At 39.9% G+C, this 20,744-nt stretch overlaps 1 protein-coding gene across 2 annotated transcripts in view; it reads right to left on the reverse strand.

Moving 5' to 3' along the window:
• LMBRD1 (LMBR1 domain containing 1) overlaps positions 1 to 20,744 on the reverse strand; it is a 116,542-nt gene that overhangs the window by 55,132 nt on the left and 40,666 nt on the right. For both annotated transcript variants that reach the window (XM_030859194.3, XM_060283770.2), the window contains exons 5-7: positions 20,003 to 20,070; positions 10,030 to 10,118; positions 7,508 to 7,581 (exon numbers count right to left, since the gene is read on the reverse strand). In XM_030859194.3, coding sequence (XP_030715054.1) covers positions 7,508 to 7,581; positions 10,030 to 10,118; positions 20,003 to 20,070 — 231 coding nt within the window. The remainder of the gene's footprint in view (positions 1 to 7,507; positions 7,582 to 10,029; positions 10,119 to 20,002; positions 20,071 to 20,744) is intronic.

Genomic DNA, 20,744 nt, shown 5'->3' on the forward strand with positions numbered 1-20,744 from the left:
AGTAAATTTTATATCCTCAAACTACTGAAAATGTAAAATGTAAAAAAGCGTATGGAAGCCAAGGTGTCCCAGAGGTGGTTACCCTTCCCTTGTAGGAGTGTCCTAACCCTATTACCACTCTGACCTATCTGTTGTTAGTAGTTCCACACCTTTTAAACGGTAATGGAAAAAAGTAACATAGCACTTTAAGACTCTGATGAGCATACAGCATTACATGATGATTATTCACCGACTCTCCACACGCACATATCATTTTGCCACAAGTCCACGTTGCTTTTTACAACCAACTGCCAGGGCAACATGATTTTGCTAAACCCAGTTTATGCCCAAGTATATTTTCCTGTCTTTCCAACCACCCGAACTAGGCTTATTTTATCCCAAATCTTGCTATTCTGCTTGATGGATCTGGGTCTCTAAATATACTAACCTCAGAACTCAATACTATTGGGTTGGCCAAAAAGTTCGTTTGGGTTTTTCCATACGATGTTATGGGAAAACCTGAACAAACTTTTTGGACAGCCCGATTATTTCCCAAGGAATCTGTACTCCAGTCAGCACGAAAAACGTGGCCACTACTTAAGAGTTTACTGTCAAAGACAAGGTCATCTAAATTCTCCTCACTGGTCTGCTGGTCTCACTTCCTACAAATCCACCGTTTACACTGTTTCCAAAGTGATCTTGCTCTAACCCTCATGTCAGATTATGTCATTCCTCTGATTAGCATCCACTGAGATTCCCCAGGACCACGTGCTCTGGCGGCAGTCCCCAGGATTCTGCATCGGGGCCATCAAGACCACACAGGAGACAAGAAGCAGGGAGCGTCGGTCTGCTGCTGCTGCTTCAGCCAGAGCCACACTACTCTGTTCACCTCCTTCTGTATGTATCAGAATTTCATGAACGACTGTTTGAAAATGTCACTTTACAATTTTTTTTTTTTCCAATGAGAGGTACAATTACTAGTCCTGTGAATAGACGCCACTATCTAATCCTGGCCTACGAAGCCCTTCGTGACCTGATCCCTAACACCCAACCTCATGCCTCTAAATGGTTCACTGCTCCTCAGTCACTGCAGTTTCCGCATCCACACCTGTGTACATGCAGTGCCTCATCTGGAACACCCACGTCTCACCCTACCTCATTAGCCCAGCCCAGTGCCCTTCAGGTCTCAGCTTAATTACACCGCATCTGAGAAACCTTCCTTGATTTGTAAATGTGCCTTGCTTATAACTCAATTATAGTACAGAACACTGGACATTATTTGTCTGCATGTCTGTTTTATCACTAGATCTGCCAAACTTAGCTAATCAGAATCATGTGGAAAGTTCGTTAACAATATAGATTTCTCAGCCAGACTAGTAATAACTGCAGTAGACTGTTTTGTATGTAAGGACTAGGTCTCAATTCTTCTTTTACCTACCTTTATTCCAAGAACAAACGTGTTCAATTAATAAAATAACTTCTCTAAGAAAATAATATTCAAACAAAAAAAATTTTTTCAGTGCCCTTTATTCACATGAACTTATTTCCTTACATGGAATTTACACATTTATTTGAAGAGTTAAACTGCATTCCTATAGCTTAAATAAACAGTTTAAAGTAAAAATTTTAGAAAATAAAAACATGTCCTTGGTAACACCTTGTGGTAACATGGGACCAGAATACAACATCTTTTTGTGAATTATTAATTGTCTGAAGAGAACAAGAAAGTAATCATTGTTTTGGTTACCTAGCTTTTAGCTTATTTTTGGATTACATGCTTAAATTTCAATGATTATCAGGAATTTTAAATATAGTATTTAGATTAAGATAAACTTGACATAACACAGTACACAAAATATTTAATCACTACAACTTTAAGATCTTTAAACAAGAATCTTTTGAATTTAACCTCAGATTTCTTTGAAAAAAATGTACGAAGGCTATCATTTTTCAGAAACACAAAACTTTTATTGCTTACTACTGCCCTCTAGTGAATTACCAGAAAATCAACAAGGCTAAAGAGATCATATTTAAAATGCTTCCAGGTCAGCCATAATCGCTTCCAATTTTATTTGTTTCAACTTCCAAGAATAAATCACCACCTGTATTTTAAGAGCCAAATGTTTTGAGAGAATATATACAAACTACAAACATTTCTAATACCTTCTTGCCCCTATAAGAACAGCACTTTTCCCTGCACCTCTCTCTTCTGTGAAGGATGAGTTTGCAACCTATTAGCCTTGGATTAGAAAGGTCAGCGCCAAGCACTGCCTGTAAACTGAATATATGTCCTGCATATACTTATAACACCTATTATTCAAGGACACGGATGCTGTCATGACTAAGGAAACAACTCACTTAATGTGTATTCAATGAAGATTTCCCTTTTAAATATTCATTGATTCTAAAATATACATGTATTTTCTCACATTTATCATCAGTGAAATTTGGATGCATCTTACAAACACTGGCTAGGCAGAAGTCATGACGTAGTTGTCATTACCTGCACATTCACAGATTTGGTCATAGCTGGTTACATTATAGTTACTTCTCCAGTGGAGTTACCTGTATTCTTGGTACAACTCTTGAGTTTAACTGCCACTTACCACGTCTTATAAGATAGTGCTATGATTTGACATCGAAGCAAAAAGTTAATGTGTAAGGAAAGACAGAACAAAGGAGCAAGCAGTGAAGCAAAAATTAACTGGAACAATGAGCATGATTCTATATTTTTTTGCAAAGCAATAATCAAAGGCTTTATAAGCTTAAGAAAGGAAGATGACCAAAGTAGAAGACATTTTGTACTTTGCTACTTAGGTAGCAAAAGAAGAAACAACAACAAAAACAGCTTAAACAGGTGTGTTAGCAGCTTCAAAGAACATCCCAGAGACAAGAATGGAGCACCCAAGAAAAGCTGTTAGCATCAATTTTCTTGATAGCCTAAAACAACCCTGTGGAGTGAAACATGGACATGAACAGCCAATTCAAAAGAGTGATTCAGAAGACTCACATTCCAAATGCGAAGTTTTAGAAATACCTTTACAACTTATTTCACTTATATTTTCCTTATCTTGTATGCGGAAGATTGATATGACTTTTTTTTTTTTTTTACGTAGGTAAGGCTAAAACACTTCTCTCATTAATATAAAACAAAAACTATAAATGACTAGAGAGCATGGGCAGGGCCTTTTTCTTACAGCGGTACATAAGGTGCATCTTACAAATCAGGTCACAGACTCAACGAAGCATACTATCACATAGAAGGCTGAGAAATTTAATTTTTAAAGTGGAGTTCTGTCTTCAAAGATTATTGAGAACCACTGCTCTATTTATTTCTATTTTCAAATCCTTAATTTAGCACTCTAGTTTTCTTTATACATTAGTCTACATTTATAGTAAATATATTTATTAGCATAAATATATATATATAATTCATAAACTCCTGGAAGACACGTTCAATTTTTTTTACTGGTAAGTGTACATAATAAAAAGTTCAGTAGCCGCTGTCTTTATAGGCACTTCAGTGGTCCACATGATACATTTTGTATGAAAATAGCACCATTCAACACTTCCCCACTTGGTGGCACCAAAAAATTAAAATATCTGCATAAATATTTGTGTCTAGAGGTTTTTTTGTTTTTAATTTTAAAAGTAGCAGATTCCCTTTCAATTAAGCTGAAAACAACAGGCAAGGTAACATGTCATTTGACATTCTTCTCCTAAAATTGAGTGCCCAATTATTTGGCTATTCCTTGAGATGTGGTACAGTGGATATAATCTTGGTAAAATTTAAATTATCAACTAGTTTCTAAACTAAACAACAACGCATACCTAAGAAATTCACATTCAACTGACACATACATTACAAAAACTTCCGTAGTCTCAATATTGATAGCTACAGATTCAATAACAGACATAATCTTACCTTTAGTTATTAATTCCTTGTACTCAGGGTCAAAGTTCTCTAAGCATTAACTTCCCACTTTCGGTACATATTAAAACTAAACCTCTTCTATTCCCCATGCATATCTATTATACCCTCATTCACGTTCTGCTCCAATTCTTGAGTTTTCCCTAACTACCTAGGAGAAGACTTTGCTTTCACAAGCAAATATGATAATTAGTACCATTAGCCACCTACCAATAATAAAACCACTTATCAATAAACAGTTGATTTTCAACTAGTATTTTTGTTGTTTTGTTTGTTTGTCTTTTGCGGTACGCGGGCCTCTCACTGCTGTGGCCTCTCCCGTTGCGGAGCACAGGCTCCGGACGCGCAGGCTCAGCGGCCATGGCTCATGGGCCCAGCCGCTCCGCGGCATGTGGGATCTTCCCGGACTGGGGCATGAACCCGCGTCCCCCGCATCGGCAGGCGGACTCTCAACCACTATGCCACCAGGGAAGCCCTCAATTAGTTTTTAATAAAGTCTGAATAAGTATTATTGGCCCATTTTTCAGATGGGGAAGCTAGGACTCAGAAATTACATTTTACATGAAGACTCACACTCACGGCTAGTCTTCAGCTATGCATACCACGCTCCCCCTTAACCAGGGTCTTCTCTACCCCACATAGGCAGTAAAACTGGCGAGACTGTGGTTTGGTAGCAAACCATTCTTCCACCCAGTTCTGAGCACATTCTGCAGTGCTATTTACATGATGTTTATCTGTCTATCCACACACCCAAGAGTAACTCTTGGACTTACTCACCTTTTCATAATCCACATTCTCACTGACCATGACACAACTGCTGTTAACACCTGGCTTACTTTCACTGTGAGAGGAAAGCCGTGGAATCTGTAGCTTGAACCACATGAAACTGAATATTCAACCGTTTGAGCTCCTAGTGATTACTGATTGAGTGGCCAACAGATTCCAAGACCTGATGAATTGTTTCATTAAGTCCTCACAACCTTACTAAATATTACTCCCACTTTAGATGGGAAAGTAGTTCAAGAGACCCATTGGCTTAACAGGGACCCACATTTAAGCCTCTTCCCCAAGGATCCTAACGGTACTGCTTATGCTACTTAAAGAAAACACACACGGTAACCCCTAGGTAGGTAACCCCTAGGCAGTCTCGCCTGGTGCCTATAACACTGGACCCTGCCCCTTGGGCTCAGGCCTTTGGTGACCCCTCCTACCTACTCAGCATCGTGTCTTTCTGGTTCCCGCCATCAGGTCCTCTGATTGTTTTATCAATGGCCTTCAGCCCAGCCCTCTGCATTCCAGAAAAAGTAAAGCTCTTCTAAGGCTATCTTAACTAAGTCAGTATGATTATTATATTTGGTTTCATTGCATAAATGATAATTTTCACAGTTTCCATTGGAATATAAACTATATTAGCTTGAAATATTTATCTTTACAATATCGTTCCTACAGGGAAGCTCTCTTTCAAAGAGTTTTAATAATTTCACACATTTTCCCCACTCCCACTCATCAGCCCCAGAGCTTACTGAATTCAGACCCACCGGAGTAATACTGTTAAAATGTTAGTCAGATCCTATTACTTTCCATTTAGAAGCTTCCAGTAGCTTCTAATCTCAGTCGGAATGAAATCCAAAACCCTAACCACGGTCCACGAGGCGCTAGAAAACGTGCCCTCATCCACGCTCACCACCCTCCCCAGTCACCTGAGCTCCCACACGCCAGCTTTGCCTCCTGCTAACTGAGCACAGCACAGGGTGCTCACCCCAGGACTTCTGCACTCACCTCCCCTCGTGGCTGGCTGTCCTTCCACCTCACTCAGGTCTCTGCTCAGAGGTCAGAGGAACTACTCCCGACCTGTGACTACTGCCTGTGCCCTACACTGCGCTGTGTGAGCACGCTCACAGCGCCCACCCCTCGGCCGTCCGAAGACAATGCTCCACGGGCCTCTCATTTCTGCGCATCTTGGAAGCCAGGCACTAACTGCCCTTTTCTCTTCTGTGCTGTCTTTCCAAGAATGCTTGTGCAGCAAACAGCCTGGGAAGACCAAGACAGCGTTCCTCTGGAGTGAGAGCAGGCACGCTTCCTGTCCGTTGATGAAACTCGGCCTCCCTGCACTCAACGGTCCTCAGCTTGGTGACAGTCTCGATGGGCGCTCTTCATGTCGCCCCATGGGAGTCGGGACTCAGGAGACGGGCGCAAGACAACGCGCTCCCGTGGCTGCTGCCATTGCTGTGCAACAGAAGGTTCTTCTCTGACCAGAAGTCTTGCACCTCTGACCAACATCCAGGGCACTGCAGCAGACCACAAGCTACAAGCAGGGTAAAATCGCAGACCCTTTACGGTTCCTGAGGATGACCTTACATGTTGGTTTCCTCTTTTTCTGTTCCCTTCTCCTGACTCATCTTTCACTGACTGTTATATCCTCATCTCCCTATACTTCTCGAAGCACTTTTACAAAAAGTATCGTTTGACCTTCAAAAATCCCTAAGAGGCATTTTTTTATTCCCATCTAATGGGGAAAACACTGACCCACGAAGGGTAAAAGACAAACCCAAGATCAGCATACATATCAGTCACAGAATAGCAATTAGAGTCCAGGTCTAATTCCTCGTGTGTTATTAACCTGTGAATGTTTCCTGAAAGACCGTTCACACGTAGTATATATATTCTCTGAGATGGGAAGATAGTTACCCACCAATATATTCCTTGTGTAGTAATACATGAAAAAAGCAAAAATGGCAATGAATAATAAAACTGAATACTCAAGCACCTGAAAGATACTAAAATGCATGAGTTTAGACTTCTTTTATTATACATTATGACACTTGAATGATTATGCAACAAAACCAGATTCTGCTATCACACTAACAGCCCATTTCTTTTATGTTTAAAGGGAGACACTGGAACAATACCCAAAATGTTCTCTTTATAACCAGCACTTTTCATCTTTGTATCAATCAAGAATGCTCTAAACATAATCTCCATTAATCTGAAAAAGGTTCCATATAATTTAAAGCTTCCTGCACAACTCTCTTTTGGGAGGCAAGTAAGAAGCATTTTTACTTGCTTTTCCTCTATAATTTGAGCAAAAAACTCAAAAAGCACTCTGCACGCAAGTTTGTCAGGCTATTATAAGTCATATCGTACCATTCCCAGAGAGACCGGAAAAAAAAAAATCAAAGTCTCTGAGAGTATAAGATTAGGTTCTTTATACTAGAGAAATATCAAGTGATGTAAAATATCTGATTTTAAAAGCCCTATATCCCCATATAGGATAAATCTACTGAATCCATAACAGGTACTGATCTATGGTTCAGAGTTCTAATATGCTTATAAATCACTAAATCTATTATTGCATAGTATATAACCACTTCAAGGTTCACAAGTTATAAAGTTTGTTTCTGAATGTTAAATTTCACAAATACAGATAAAATGATTATGACCAAGTAGTTAAAGATCTACCCTCCTCTCAAGAAAAAAGAAGAAAGTACTAGATATTAAACAGGAAAACAGAGCTAAATTGAACATACCAATAAGGTAACAAAACTGCATCATAAAGTGGTTCTTTAATTTTAACTCAATTATTACCATTATACTTACTGTGTAGATTATAGCTGCCAACATTCCAATCAGGGTCAGAGAACTAATGGAAAATGACAAGGCAGCTAAACCATCTGCAAAAGAGGAAAAACACTGTTAAAAATGTACAGCTATTCAAATGTTTATATTCAACAAATCAACAGAAATATAAAAATTGGGTTTCTTACACATTCCAAAGGAATAAACCCAATATGCATTACCCCATCTTGAAGTGCTAACTCCAAGTGGAAAGGAGCTTTTAAATAGCTCTTCATAAATGGATTTGTTAAAGATCTTTCAGACTAACACTTTCTTTCTTTCACCTCTTAAAATTAAAGAGGGAAACTACTGCTTAATTATTGAGCCTAAAAAGAAATCAGCAAAATACTAGATGCTCAAAAGTTGGCCAAAAAAATGCCCTGGCCTTTCTCAAAGGCAGCCCTCGAGAAATAACATGATAGGAATGCCACTGACCTTGGCCCTATCTTCCCTCTCCACTCAAACTCCTAGTTCCTCTGTTCTTAAATTTCAAGTAAGTTTTTAAAACTTAGCCTAGAACTAAAATAGTAAAGAGTTTACTTCCCTCTTTAACTTGAAAGGAGCTAGCATGCTCCCTTAGTGAGGGGGGGAGAGGCAAACAAACAGAAAATAAATTCAAACATAATACCAAAACAGGAATACTATGCTAACAAGTTAGATTTAGGAAACTTTTTAAAGGAAGGCCAATGAGTGAGTAGTGAGAGTGACACTTCCAAATAAACATACCAGATAATACAATGACATGTGCAAATTGGAATATTCTTAAATTGGAGTAATACTAATTGTTCTAGTTTTAATACAGGTTCTATTGGACCTGTATTGATCTAGTTTAAATGCAGGTACTGTGGAACCAAATATAAGTTTTTAATTGATTTAATATATCAATACTAAATAATAACAGAATGACCCATCCTATTAAAACTCACGTCTCAGTTTTAAAATATAACACTTAGAGAGAGCATATTATTAACAAGTTCAGAAACTTGAGACAAATTTTTTTGTCAGAGACAAATTTTTAAGCCTTAATTTTTTTAACTGTAATACACTTTATTAAATCAAAGACCACTGGTGCTGTTACTTTCTTGATCTTGCTAGAAGTATCCACAGAAAGTATTCATACAACTAGGAGAGGTCTGGCACTTGGCTGACAGCCATTTTAAGGTACCTCCACTTATAAAATACATCACAAAATCAGAGATATGAAAACGTATGCAAATCTGCATCTCAGAACTGATGAAGTGGAGTGTTCTGCTAAGCTATCTGGCCAATCTAAACGTTGATAGTACTACAAGTGATAAGCAAAATGTGCTATAAAATATGGTGTTTAAGATGTGAGGTTTTTTAAATGTTACGACTAAGGAGATTACAGCAAGTACAGTAATGCTACCTATTATAATCATTGATTCAAGTTATGCTAACACTCAAAGACTAGCAAAACTTACAGGATAATGTTTAGGGCAGAAGAGTAGCTACTAAAGAGACCTGAAGGAGTTAACTGCAGGAAAAGAAGCAATTTATTTCTCAGCAACAGGCTCAGGTACATAAATCCTGACATGCAGTATCAGTATATGCCAGACCCGCTATCCGTATTCTTGCTGGTATCAGCAAGATATTAATGGACCACAATTTACAAGATGAAATCTTAAGTGGAAAGCAAGAAAATTAAGAAGTTGTACAGCAAAGACTCCAAGACCTAATTTAACCATCATTTAATATTGTATCTGGGTAAAGAGAAAGTGCTGATCAAAGAACGTAGAGTACCTAATAAAAAGAATAAATACAAAAGCAATACGAATTTTCAGCATAACGTTTATAAAATAAGTTCTCTAGCTTTCTTTGAAAATAGTTCAAAGGCACATGAAATTCTCAGTAATAAAATACACACTCTTATTTGATATCAGTTTCTAACACCAACTATATTTTTCAATGATTAAGCAACTTTCTTAAGCTAACTTCCTAAACCTGCTTTTTTGTTCCTCTCTAAAAACCAAGGTCATGTTGATTAAGAGAAGGAAAACTTAGAACTTTTGGTGAGGTAAATTTATAATAAACTATTATTTCATCCACATAAAACCTCTGTAATTTATATTCCACAAAAAGATTACTTAATCACGATCAAAGAGCAGTATCGGGTTCTCTCAGTTAACAATTAAAAATAAACACCAGTATATCTAACACAGTTCTTTAACATATTATTCTATATTATCCTAAGTGAATTAAAGACCACATAGAAACTATAAGACCTTTACCGCTAAAATACTTTGAAGATTACATGGTATTTTCAACATGGTAATTTTATGAAGAAGTCAAGAGACTTCTGGCTAGATGGCTAGAAGTCTCAGCAACACAAAGTTCCTAATTTGTCTAACATCCTTTTAACCACAGGTTAAAAGAATCATGAAGTTAAATTTTTAACAGTGTAAAAATAGACTACTTATGAAAAAAGTTTCAAGAGTCATGAAATATGAATTATTATGGATTTTATTTTTTAAAAGAATACTTACGACTACTTCCAAGTTCTTCAAACAGGAACTTCACCTTTTCCCACTCTGTAGAATTTTTGTTATCGGGAAGATTCAATGGAACAAAAGCACTATGAAGGAGAAAATAACTCTTTAATGGTCTTAAGGACAAAAGGTCAAATAAAATGACCTGAAACTCAATTTTTAGTAAGTTTTTAAACCAAGATCAACTTTCCCCCCAAAAGAATTAGCAAATCAAATTTGCACCAAGTACAGAGAGGTGTTGAGAAGTTGCTTATCTATGTGTTTACCATATCACAAATTTGTTTTAATGGCTTGATTACTGTATTCAGCATAGTTTCCTTTGTAATCCTGCTTATTTTATCTTTTGCATTTAAAACTATTTTGAGAAGGAGCCATAGGCTCAAGATGGTCAAAAAGGTCCACAGCACACAACAGGTTAAGAATTCCTTTGTTAAATCAGGAGAACAGAATGTAAATATTAAGTTATGATTTCAGTATATTTATATGCATAAAAAAGAACAGAAAGGAAATACACCAGAATTAGCAGTAAATATCTCATTGTAGAATCAGGGGTGCTTTTTACTTTCTTCTTAGTATTTTTCTGTATCCTTCAAGATTCTACCTAATATACATAATGAAAGTAAGTAATTTCTATTTATTTTTCAATCGACAGCTGAGAGAAAGAGACAGACAGACAGACAGGTGCTTTATTATCTAGCTCAGAAGCAAGAAGACAAGAGACTAAAGTAGAGGGCTCAGTATCCCTTAGATTGTATATATGGAGAATCAAACAGGAATGTAAGAAGTAACTCTAATACTACCTCCTTTCCAACCTAATTTTAATTGTAAGCAAAGCAGTAACATCTATCCTTTTTTGTGATGAAGAAATACTGCATGAGTTCACCAATATATTTAAGTACCTGCCCTGATAATGTAAGCAAGTAAAACAAAGTATTCTAATTTTTAAAAATTTCAAAAACCTTTACTCCTTGGTACTACCGATACTTTTTATTCTTATAAAAAGATGAATCATCAGACATGTCATGAGGTTATTTAAATTTCTAACTATTTGCACTGACATCAGTTTACTACACTCTTCTCAATCTTGGAGATTTACTTCTCACTACTTTTAGAAAGAAAAGTGATTACTCACAGGGATAGAGCAATAAATGTAAAGGGCTCATTATTTGCTGCCCTGGTTATAAAATCAAAAACAATTAAATAAAAGCAGAGGGAGGAATCAAAAAACAAACTCTTGCATATTATACTTCTACAATGATATTGACTTATATATCAGCATTTAAACAAAAATATAAATCAAGCAAGAAAAAACTACCTATGTAATATCCCTCTATTTTATTTGAACAGTTTTTTCCAGAGACATATATATATATATCTTTTTGTTTTTTTGAAAACTATATTTTGAACTTGTTAGTTGGAATAACCACTTCTGTGAATATGGGGAAAAACTTCTATGTTGTATAAAATATCACCTAAAGTCTATTGAAATAGAAATACATGTCACAAATACCTAAAAATAGCATTCCTACTTAGAACATTCAGTATCTATGTCAGTTTTAGGTAATCACACGTTCTGTCCAGTGGTAGAAGAAAAGCAATTAGCTCTCTCCATCTTGACACTTTCATGTTCTAGCGGCTGAGCAGGGCTCCTGAGCAGTTCAAATATTTAATGAAGAATAACACCAGAGGAAACTTGACATGACCAAAAAATTAAAAATAATAAGAATAATAAGAATAATAAAATGTTAAATGGCCCAAACGACGGTCAGAACGACTTCAGGAAAATACTTATTCTGAAGCAATCCACCAGAGCACTGACATCTCAGCACTACTATTTTAGGTACAACTACAGGGAGGAGCAAAAGCACAAACCCAGAGCAGGCTCCTCAGCCACCTGGCCACCAGTGCTGTGTAATCCAAGAAACAGACATAAAGTACCTTCTCATAAGCTAAGAGTAACATCCAGCAGCAAAATTCAAATGAGTCACAACTAAATATGTCTATATGTCCTGGGCAATAATACTCAAAACATTTAACAACCAATATGGCAAAGGCACTAACCAATCAACCAACACTGGCCTTGGTCCTGAAGACCCTGCTAAACCGGGCTTTACCCTTTGACTGGGCTGAGGGTGAGGTAAGAGACTCAGGAAGGCGGAGCATTTCAACCTTTTAACAACCAGAAGGGCCCAAGCAGTGTTCACGGCCAAATACCAGCCCCGCAGACAAAAACCTGCCGGGAGCACCTCCTAACAGATGCAGAGGCCGCTTCAGCCAGATGGACCACAGCCAGAGTCATTTTGAAGGGGAGGCAGCAGTTGTAAGATGCTCAGGCCTTTACCAAATGGTGACGGTCCTCAAGTAACCGAGAGTGTAATGTGATCTGTGTGGTAGAAAGGTACAGATACTTTCTTCATCTCAGTCCCTCTCAAAAAACTGGATACAGAGAACCTCAGCTTTCAAAGACACACAATGCTAGACCAAGATAAGAACCAGAATCTTGTGAGATTATAAATTTCCCTTAGGCTCTTAACAATAGTAAAACTGCTTAGAAAAAATATTTTACATCCCATCTGACTGAGTGAATTAGCTTAATACAGATTATCTCTTCAGGAAGAGACAAAGGAAAGGCTAATGAATTTCAGTGGATATGGAACTGAAATGATGAATTCAGCAGAACTGAAAGTAAGATTTTCACCTCCTACACTCAAATGCCAAGTCCTATTTGCCTTCCAAATAGCCTGTTTCTTCCCCTCTGCTCTCCGTGACTACTCTGGTTCAGGCCCTCACCTCTCACCTGAACTATGACAGTGGTCACTAAGTGGCCTTCCCAGCTACCATTTATATTTCACTCCCTGACCAACTCCCAAATGCCCCTTTTGACGCGTCCTTCAGTGTTAAAACCAATTCACACGTATTTGCTTTCCCGCGTTCACACACCCACACATACACATCTGCCCTGCCTTTCAGTTGCTCAGCAGGATAAAACGCAACGTCTTAAACACTGTAAGACCCAGAGTCCACCTATGTGGCTAAGGTCACGGTCTGTCACTTGCCACCGCAAACACCTGAAATGTCACATCTTAACATTTTTTTTTTGTACCGAGGGAGGGAGGATTTAAATTTACATTGTACTTTTCATATCATTCTTTAACTATTCCATGCTAACTTCAGTCTCTCAGTTACCATGTGTTAGACTCAACTGTGTCCCCTTCCCCCAAAACTGCTATGTTGAAGCGCTAACCCCCAATGGGAACGGTACTTGGATACAGGGCCTTTCGTAAGGTAACTAAGGTTAAATAAAGCCCTAAGGGTGAGGCTCTGATCCGATAGGATTGGTGTCCTTGTAAAAAGAGGAAGAGACACCAGGGCTCTCTCTCCCTGCTGCCAGCAGAGAGGAAAGGCCGTGTGAGGACACGGTGAGAAGGTGGCCATCCACAAGCCAAGGAGAGAGCTCCCACCAGAAACCAAACTCACTGACACCTTGATTGTAGACTTCTAGCCTCCAGAACTCTAAGAAAACGAGAGTCCACTGTTGGAGCTAGCCAGCCTGCGGTATTTTGTTAAGGTAGCACAAGCAGACTAATACCGATTTTGGCACCACGAAGCGGGTTGCTACTTTGTAACAAATACCTAAAAAATGTGCATGTGACTTCGGTACTCAGCGGTAGGGAGAGGCCTAAAGAGTTCTGAGGTTGCGTGCCAGAAAAAGCCTGAGCTGCCTTGAAGGGGCTCTTGATAAAACGGTGAATGTTAAAGGCAATTCTGCTGAGGACTCAGAAGGAAAAGAGGAGTGCTACAGAGAACACGTCTAGCATCTTGGAGAAGACATACATCACCACAAATGCAATGCTGGTAGAAATATGGACACTAACGGTCATTCTGGGGAGCTCTCAGCTGGAAATGAGGAACATGTTCATGGAAACTGAAAGAAAGGAGATCCTTATTAGAAAGCGACTGAGAGCTTGGTTGAATCGTTTTGTAGTGTTTTGTGGAAGGCAGAACCTGTAAGAGATAAAATGGGATATTTAACTGAGGAGAATTCTAAGCAAAGTGCTGGAAGAAGCTGATTGGTTTCTCCTTACCATTTATAGTGAAGAGAGAGAGCACAGAGGTAGGTTAAGCAAAAAGAAAGCAGCCTATCCATATTGCAAAAAATGAGAAAGGATGTTCTAAGAGTGTGGCTGGACAACCATTTGACAAGGAGATTGGTACAGGTGGAAACCACGGATTTAATCAGCTATCTCAGCAGAAGACAGGAAGAGAGACAGGGTGACACTAGCAGAGACATGGCCAACTTAAACTAAGGGAACAGAGATGAGACAAAATAAAGGAAGGCTATGAGACTCTGGGGATTCTACAGGACAGGGTGATAGTTATTTAGCTGAGAACATGCTTTATCTTTCAAGAAAACCCAAGAACGACCCCAAAGGCAATTCAGTTATCACCAGGGCTGCCACTTCTACTGCCCCAAGGGGGCAAGGCTGTTTCCTCCTCAACTTCAGAGGACAGGGTACCCCCCGCCCTCCACTCAGCTTTAGCTGCCAGGGAGCTGCTGCAGAGTCCAGAGGGCAGGACCCACACCCAGAATCAAGGGGGCGGGCGGGGCCGCCGCCTAGGGCCATGGCAGTGACCTGCCCCTCAGGGGCCTGCAGGGCAGAGCACCCATCCAAGATGCTTAGTCTTGAGCCTTAAGGTCGGAGGGAATTTGCCTTGCTAGGTTTTGAACCTGCTTGGCTCCCATCGCTTTTTCTTTCCGATTTCTCCCTTTTAGAATGGAAATGCCTATCCTATGCCTGTCCCACCTTGTATCTTGGAAGCACATAACTTGTCCAGTTGCACAGGGTCACTGCTGGGGAAGAATTCTGACTCAGGAGGAATCAGTCTCACCCATACCGGATCTAGATGATGTTTAGATGAGACTTAGGACTCCGACTGGATGCTGGGTTAAGACTTTGGGGGCTTGTTGGGATGAAGTAAATGCATTTTTTCTGTGAGAAGAACATGAATTCTGGGGGGCCAGAGAACAGAGTGTAGACTGAACTTGCCCTCACAAAATTAATGCTGAAGCCCGAACCCCCAACGGGATGGTATTTGGATACAGGGCCTTCAGGGAGGTAATTAAAGTTAAATGAGGTCATAACGGTGGGACCCTAGCCCAACGGGATTGGTGACCCTACAAGAAGAAGAGGAGACCCTGGAGATACTCTCTCCACCGTGAAGCACAGAGGAAAGACCAGGTGAGCACACAGTGAGAATGACACCGTCCCTGAGCCAGGAGGGGAGTCCTCACCAGAAAGCAAACTTGCCCACACCCTAATCAGGACTTCAAGCCTCTACAACTGTGAGAAGATAAACACCTGCTGTTCACAGCAGTGTGAGCAGACTAATACAGGTGACCCTTGAACAATACGGGGGTTAGTGGCACCAACCCTCCACGCAGTCATAGCTCTGAGCATGGACTTATACTCGGCCCCCCAGACATGGTCCCACCACGTCCACAGTTCCTCAGCACCCACACACTCCACCAATCATGTCGTACTGTAGTGTTCACTGCTGAAAAACACCCACGTATAAGTGGGCCTGCACAGTTCAAACCCATGCTGTTCAGGGGTGAAGCATACATTACACCTGCTGTGCATCTTTATTCTAGTGTGCTGACCAACTTCCACGCCATCAAATTTTGATTCCAAGATTACTTCCTCTTATGTCTTACCTGATTCTGCAAGGCAGAACCTGCTACTCCCCATCAACACCTGGCGTCTATCTCTTATTAGAGCCCTTAAATATTGTAACTCAGGTTATCTATTTGCATCTCTCCCCATGTGAACCTTGAGGACAAACATCACGACCCTCCAACCTTATTCCCAAGACTACCCAACCCACAGGAGTTCCAAGTGTTAGCTGCATGAATTAGTTAAACCTAGACCACGTTTTTGCCATAAAATTATGTTTTATCAGAAAAAAATACATCACTTAACAAAAACTAGAAGTGTGTCACCTTCAAGAAAGTTTCAGGAAATGCAGTCAATCAGTTAACCTAACTGCATCTCATTCAAATACTCACACACGGTAACCAAACACTACTTGTCTTTTAGTCGCAAACTTCTGGCTTGTGAAATAGAGGAGTCCACACACTCTCCCCTACGTCAGTGTCCTGGGCAGATGCCTTCACCTCAAATACGGAGAAGAAAATAAAGGTGATCAGAGAAGAAGTCCTTCATTTGCCCGCCAAACCTCTGCACCTGCCTGGAACTCTTTCCATTCTTATCACTCTCAGAACCACAGAGAAAACGTCCTTCCCCCCTGACCGGAGCCTCCCACTGCCTGAGCGCTTTGGACGCCCTTCCTGCTCTCGTTACCCCCTGACAGCCAACGCCATCAACTCCACCAAAACAGGGTCCCGGTACTAAGAAAGGCAGGAGGCGACACAGGGAGCACCGCACAGCAGTCATTTAGCTTACTGCCACAGGACAAAGCTCATTTTCTTCATTGGATGTTGCTACTGGAAAAGAGCAGAGACTAAAACTTGAGTTTCCTAATGCCTGACCCGGCGGCTGACTCCGAATCTCCTCCTGAACATGCCTAAGACTCAGCCACGAACCAAGCTGAGCCTCTCATGTTCCCTCTCCCAACCGGCTCCTCCTGCAGATTTGCCTGTGATGATAACGTCACCCTTCCTGTGTAGTCAAGGATTCGGCCTTGCCCCAAAACAAGGTCTGACTTTTACCCATGATTCTGGGATGTCATCCGTGTCATACGTGATGGGAGTGTCTGTGTTTAGGACAGGGGATGGCCACACTCAACCTTAGGTGGTGGCCAGAAAGACCAACATGTGGTTTAGGGTGGGCTTTGGGTCAGTGGCATCAGTGGGGGCTGATATAACCAGGCGGGCGATCAGTCACTCAGACACACCTGCGTGAGAGGGTCTCAATAAAAACGCCAAGCACCAAGGCTCACGTGAGCCTCCCTGGCTGTCAATACAAGCATTCCTCCAGCTTTTTGAAAGTCCACTTTATACCACTTCACTTTTACTAAAGACCTACATTAGCACCTATTTTCACTAACCAAAAGAAATCCGAAGGATCGTCACTTTTATGAAAAAGGCCAAAAGCAAAGACGACGTCAGTGCTGGTTCTGGAGTGAGCTGCTCCAGACGCGGTGTGCAGTGCGCCCAGAGCAGAGAGCGCGGCCCCGCCAAGCTCCTTCCCGGGGACCACATTCAGCATCTCAGCATCGGCCACCACAGCTCTGACCTTGTCTGTGGGCATCTGTGCTTTACCGGATTTATCTTGTGTGTCCGTGAGCCAGATGTGTCCTAAGGTAATTGCTTCTTCCCTTTACGCCTTCTCAGCTCAGGAAAGGTTTCAAAGGAACCGTCTACTTTTGGATGGCAGGGGAAACCTGTACTCCACGCACGTCGTCATACATGGAAGCCAGAAGGGGAATGTGTCCCGAGGACAACACACGCTTCACATCTGGAATCTTCCCAGACTCTGTCCTATGCATGTCTTAAAAGGTTGATTTTAGTCTGTATTCTTTACCTGTAATAGATGGTAACCATGAATATAACTGCTTTTGGTGAGTTCTGTGAGTCCCTCCAGAGAATTATCAAAGCTGAGGGTGGTTTTAGGAACTCCCCAAAGCTTGCGGGTGGTTTCAAAAGTAAGAGAAGTGCCTCTCGGACTCTGCAGCTGGGCTAACTCCAGGTGCATCCTCCATCCCCTTCTCTCTCGTACCCCCGCCCCGTACCTGACCTACCAGAAGATCCTGCCGGCTCTCTCTCCAGAAGACAGGCAGGATCCAATCACTGCTGCTGCCATCCTGTCTTGCCTGGGTTACTGAGCAGACCTCATGTCTCCTGCCTTACCCCCCGCAAAGTCAACCCTCAAAACACCACCGGGAGATCTCTGCAAAATGTCTATCATGTCACTCCACGACCAGAGCCCCAGAACAGCTTCCCACTCCTGGAGAATCAAGGCCAGAGTCCCGGCAACGGCCCCTGATGCCCCGCTCAGCTCGGCAGCTCTGGCCCCTCTACCCGCACCTTCAGCTACTCCCGCCTCCGCCCCTCCACTCCATCCGCCCTGCTTTCCTCACTTTGTCTCGAACGTGCCAGACGCTCTCCTGCCTCGGGGCTTTCCAGCTGCTTTTGCTCTGACTGCAACGCTCTTCCCTCCACATGTGTTCACGGCTCCTGCACCTCCTTCAAGCGTCTTCTCGCCCCACCTTCTCAGCAGCGCCTTCCCCGAAAATGTCACGCCCCCAACACAGGCTATTTCCTTCGTCCGCTCCCCTAACCCCTACTGAGCGCACGGCCCGTGAGAAGAAGGAACTGTCTTTTCTATTAATCGCTGTTTCCCCAGCGCCTTGTACAGTATCTGGGACACAGTAAGTATTTGGAAAATAAGTGAATATTTTATTGTTCAAAATATCTGGTCAAACCGTCACTTCTCGTTATTAGTGGATTCGCAAGGAGCTGTTTGCTTCACTTTTAATATACTGCTTCTAAATAAATAAATATCATGTAGACAATCAGTTAAAGCTTATTAAAATCATACAAAATGTAAACTCTCTAGGACTGAAGATGATTTTCCATGCAAAGAACCAACAAATTTCAGAAGAAATTTCAGGTACCCTTTTGTCTGGGAAAGATATTCTGGCTGTTGTAAAGATCTGTGGTTTTACTGGCGGTTCTCAGTCATGTTCCAAGTCAGGAGCTGGCCAACTATTGACTACCCGTGTTTGTAAAGTTTTACTGGCACTCAGTCACGTCCTTTGGTTTATGTATTGTCTGTGATTAGAGCTACAGGAAGAGAGTTGAGCAGTGTCACATGGACCCCTAACCTGAAATATTTACTATCTACCCTTTAAGAAAAGTTTGCTGATCTCTATTTAGATTTACAGATAAGGGAACTGAACACTGACAAAGCAAATTCACCTAACTATATCTGGCTTAATTTAAAAAGCCAAAAAAGACTTTTAAAAATATATTTAAGAGCTAAAATAAATAGCAAAACCACTAAAATGTGTCCTTTCAGCAAGTACGCTTTTTCATGACACATCAAGGCAAGAAAGGGACCTAAAAATATACTTTGACTATAGAACATGTGCATTCTAAGAACTCCTGGAACTACAAAAAGTTACTGACCAATTTTATTCCCACCACAAATTGTATATGACAATTTTTTTTTACTTATTGAAAATTCTGAGACCAAATTACAAGCAGAAACTTTAAAAAACTTATTAGCACCTCATATATTTCCTAACATAAAAAACAAAATTATCAAGATCTATTTTAACAAAGATAAATGTCTTCCATTAACAGGGACAAATGTTCTCCAAAAAGAAAACTTTAAATGTATAAAAAATGTGCAAAATTTTATTGCCATTACTTTATAAAAACTTAAGGAAGAAGAATTAAGAACGAACTCATTGACAAAGTTTAATTCAAAGATTTAAAGACTGATGCATCAAACCTGAAAAGATATCCAGACAAGGATTTTTCATCAAAGTGTTGTTTATAAAAATGGAAAAACTGCTAACATCATAAGAATCAAAGTAGTCATCACTAGAAGATCAAATAAATTGTTGTATCCTAAGAAGGAAATGCAATACAGACAACATTGATGGATATACATTCACTATACTGAAGAGATGTCAACCACTGGATTACCAAGAATCCCATAAAATATAATCACATTTGTGTAAAATTACAACATGGAAGGTTATGTGGGAGAAGGGGCTTTCCGCACATATTTGAGCACATAGAAAATGTCTAGACAGAACACTGTAGAAAAAAGGGTTAATTATGGTTACTGTTTGTTGGTGATATAAAAGGTAGTTTGTTCTTTTTTTTTAAATTCTCTTAATCTTCTGTCCTAGACTTTTATGAATGAGTCCTTATTATTATTATTATTGTTAAAATAATGCTATTTCCATTTTCAGGAAAACAAAAATCAAGACTTACCCAACTAAAAGAAGTAGTGCACAAATCACAGCAAATCCAAAAGTATACTTGAATGCCGTTTTAATTTGCTAGATGTCAAGGGAGAAAAAATATTCCGTTTAGTAAGACTTTTAAAATATAAAATATTCTCAGCTATAGCGTAACAGCACTTTCATATCCTATGCACATTTATATTCAACTGTGTAAAGCTCCCCTTGTTGAAAAAGAAATCTTAAAATTTAAAGAAAAACAATGTATATATCACATCTTAAGTATCTATCAAACTACACTAGATTTTTAAAATCTTTTCAATGGTTAGACCTTGTGAAAAGCAGAACACCTAAAGCATAATTAATTCTCCAGTGGGAGAATTAATAGTAATTAATTTACTTTAGTAAAATTACCACAATATTTAATAAAATATTTCTCAAAACAGGGAGCATTCAGAATCCACAATGCCCCTACCCCAATTCACCAAAATGGGTTAAGTAATAATTACAATACATATTTAATTTACATATGTTTGTATGTATATATCATATATAAAACAAACATATACTTATGTATACTTATTATATAAGATCCCACATGCCACAAGGCATGGCCAAAAAATAATAAATAAATAAATAAAATAAATGTCACGAGAGGGATGATGGTATCATTAAAAAAAAAGGAAATTAACTTTATGCTTAAATGATGAATTCTTATTCACAAATACCTAAAGTAAAGGTAAGGAGGGTCAACCAAAAGGGATGGGGAAGAT

This window comes from Globicephala melas, chromosome 14 (assembly GCF_963455315.2).
Source record: "Globicephala melas chromosome 14, mGloMel1.2, whole genome shotgun sequence".
NCBI lineage: Eukaryota > Metazoa > Chordata > Mammalia > Artiodactyla > Delphinidae > Globicephala > Globicephala melas.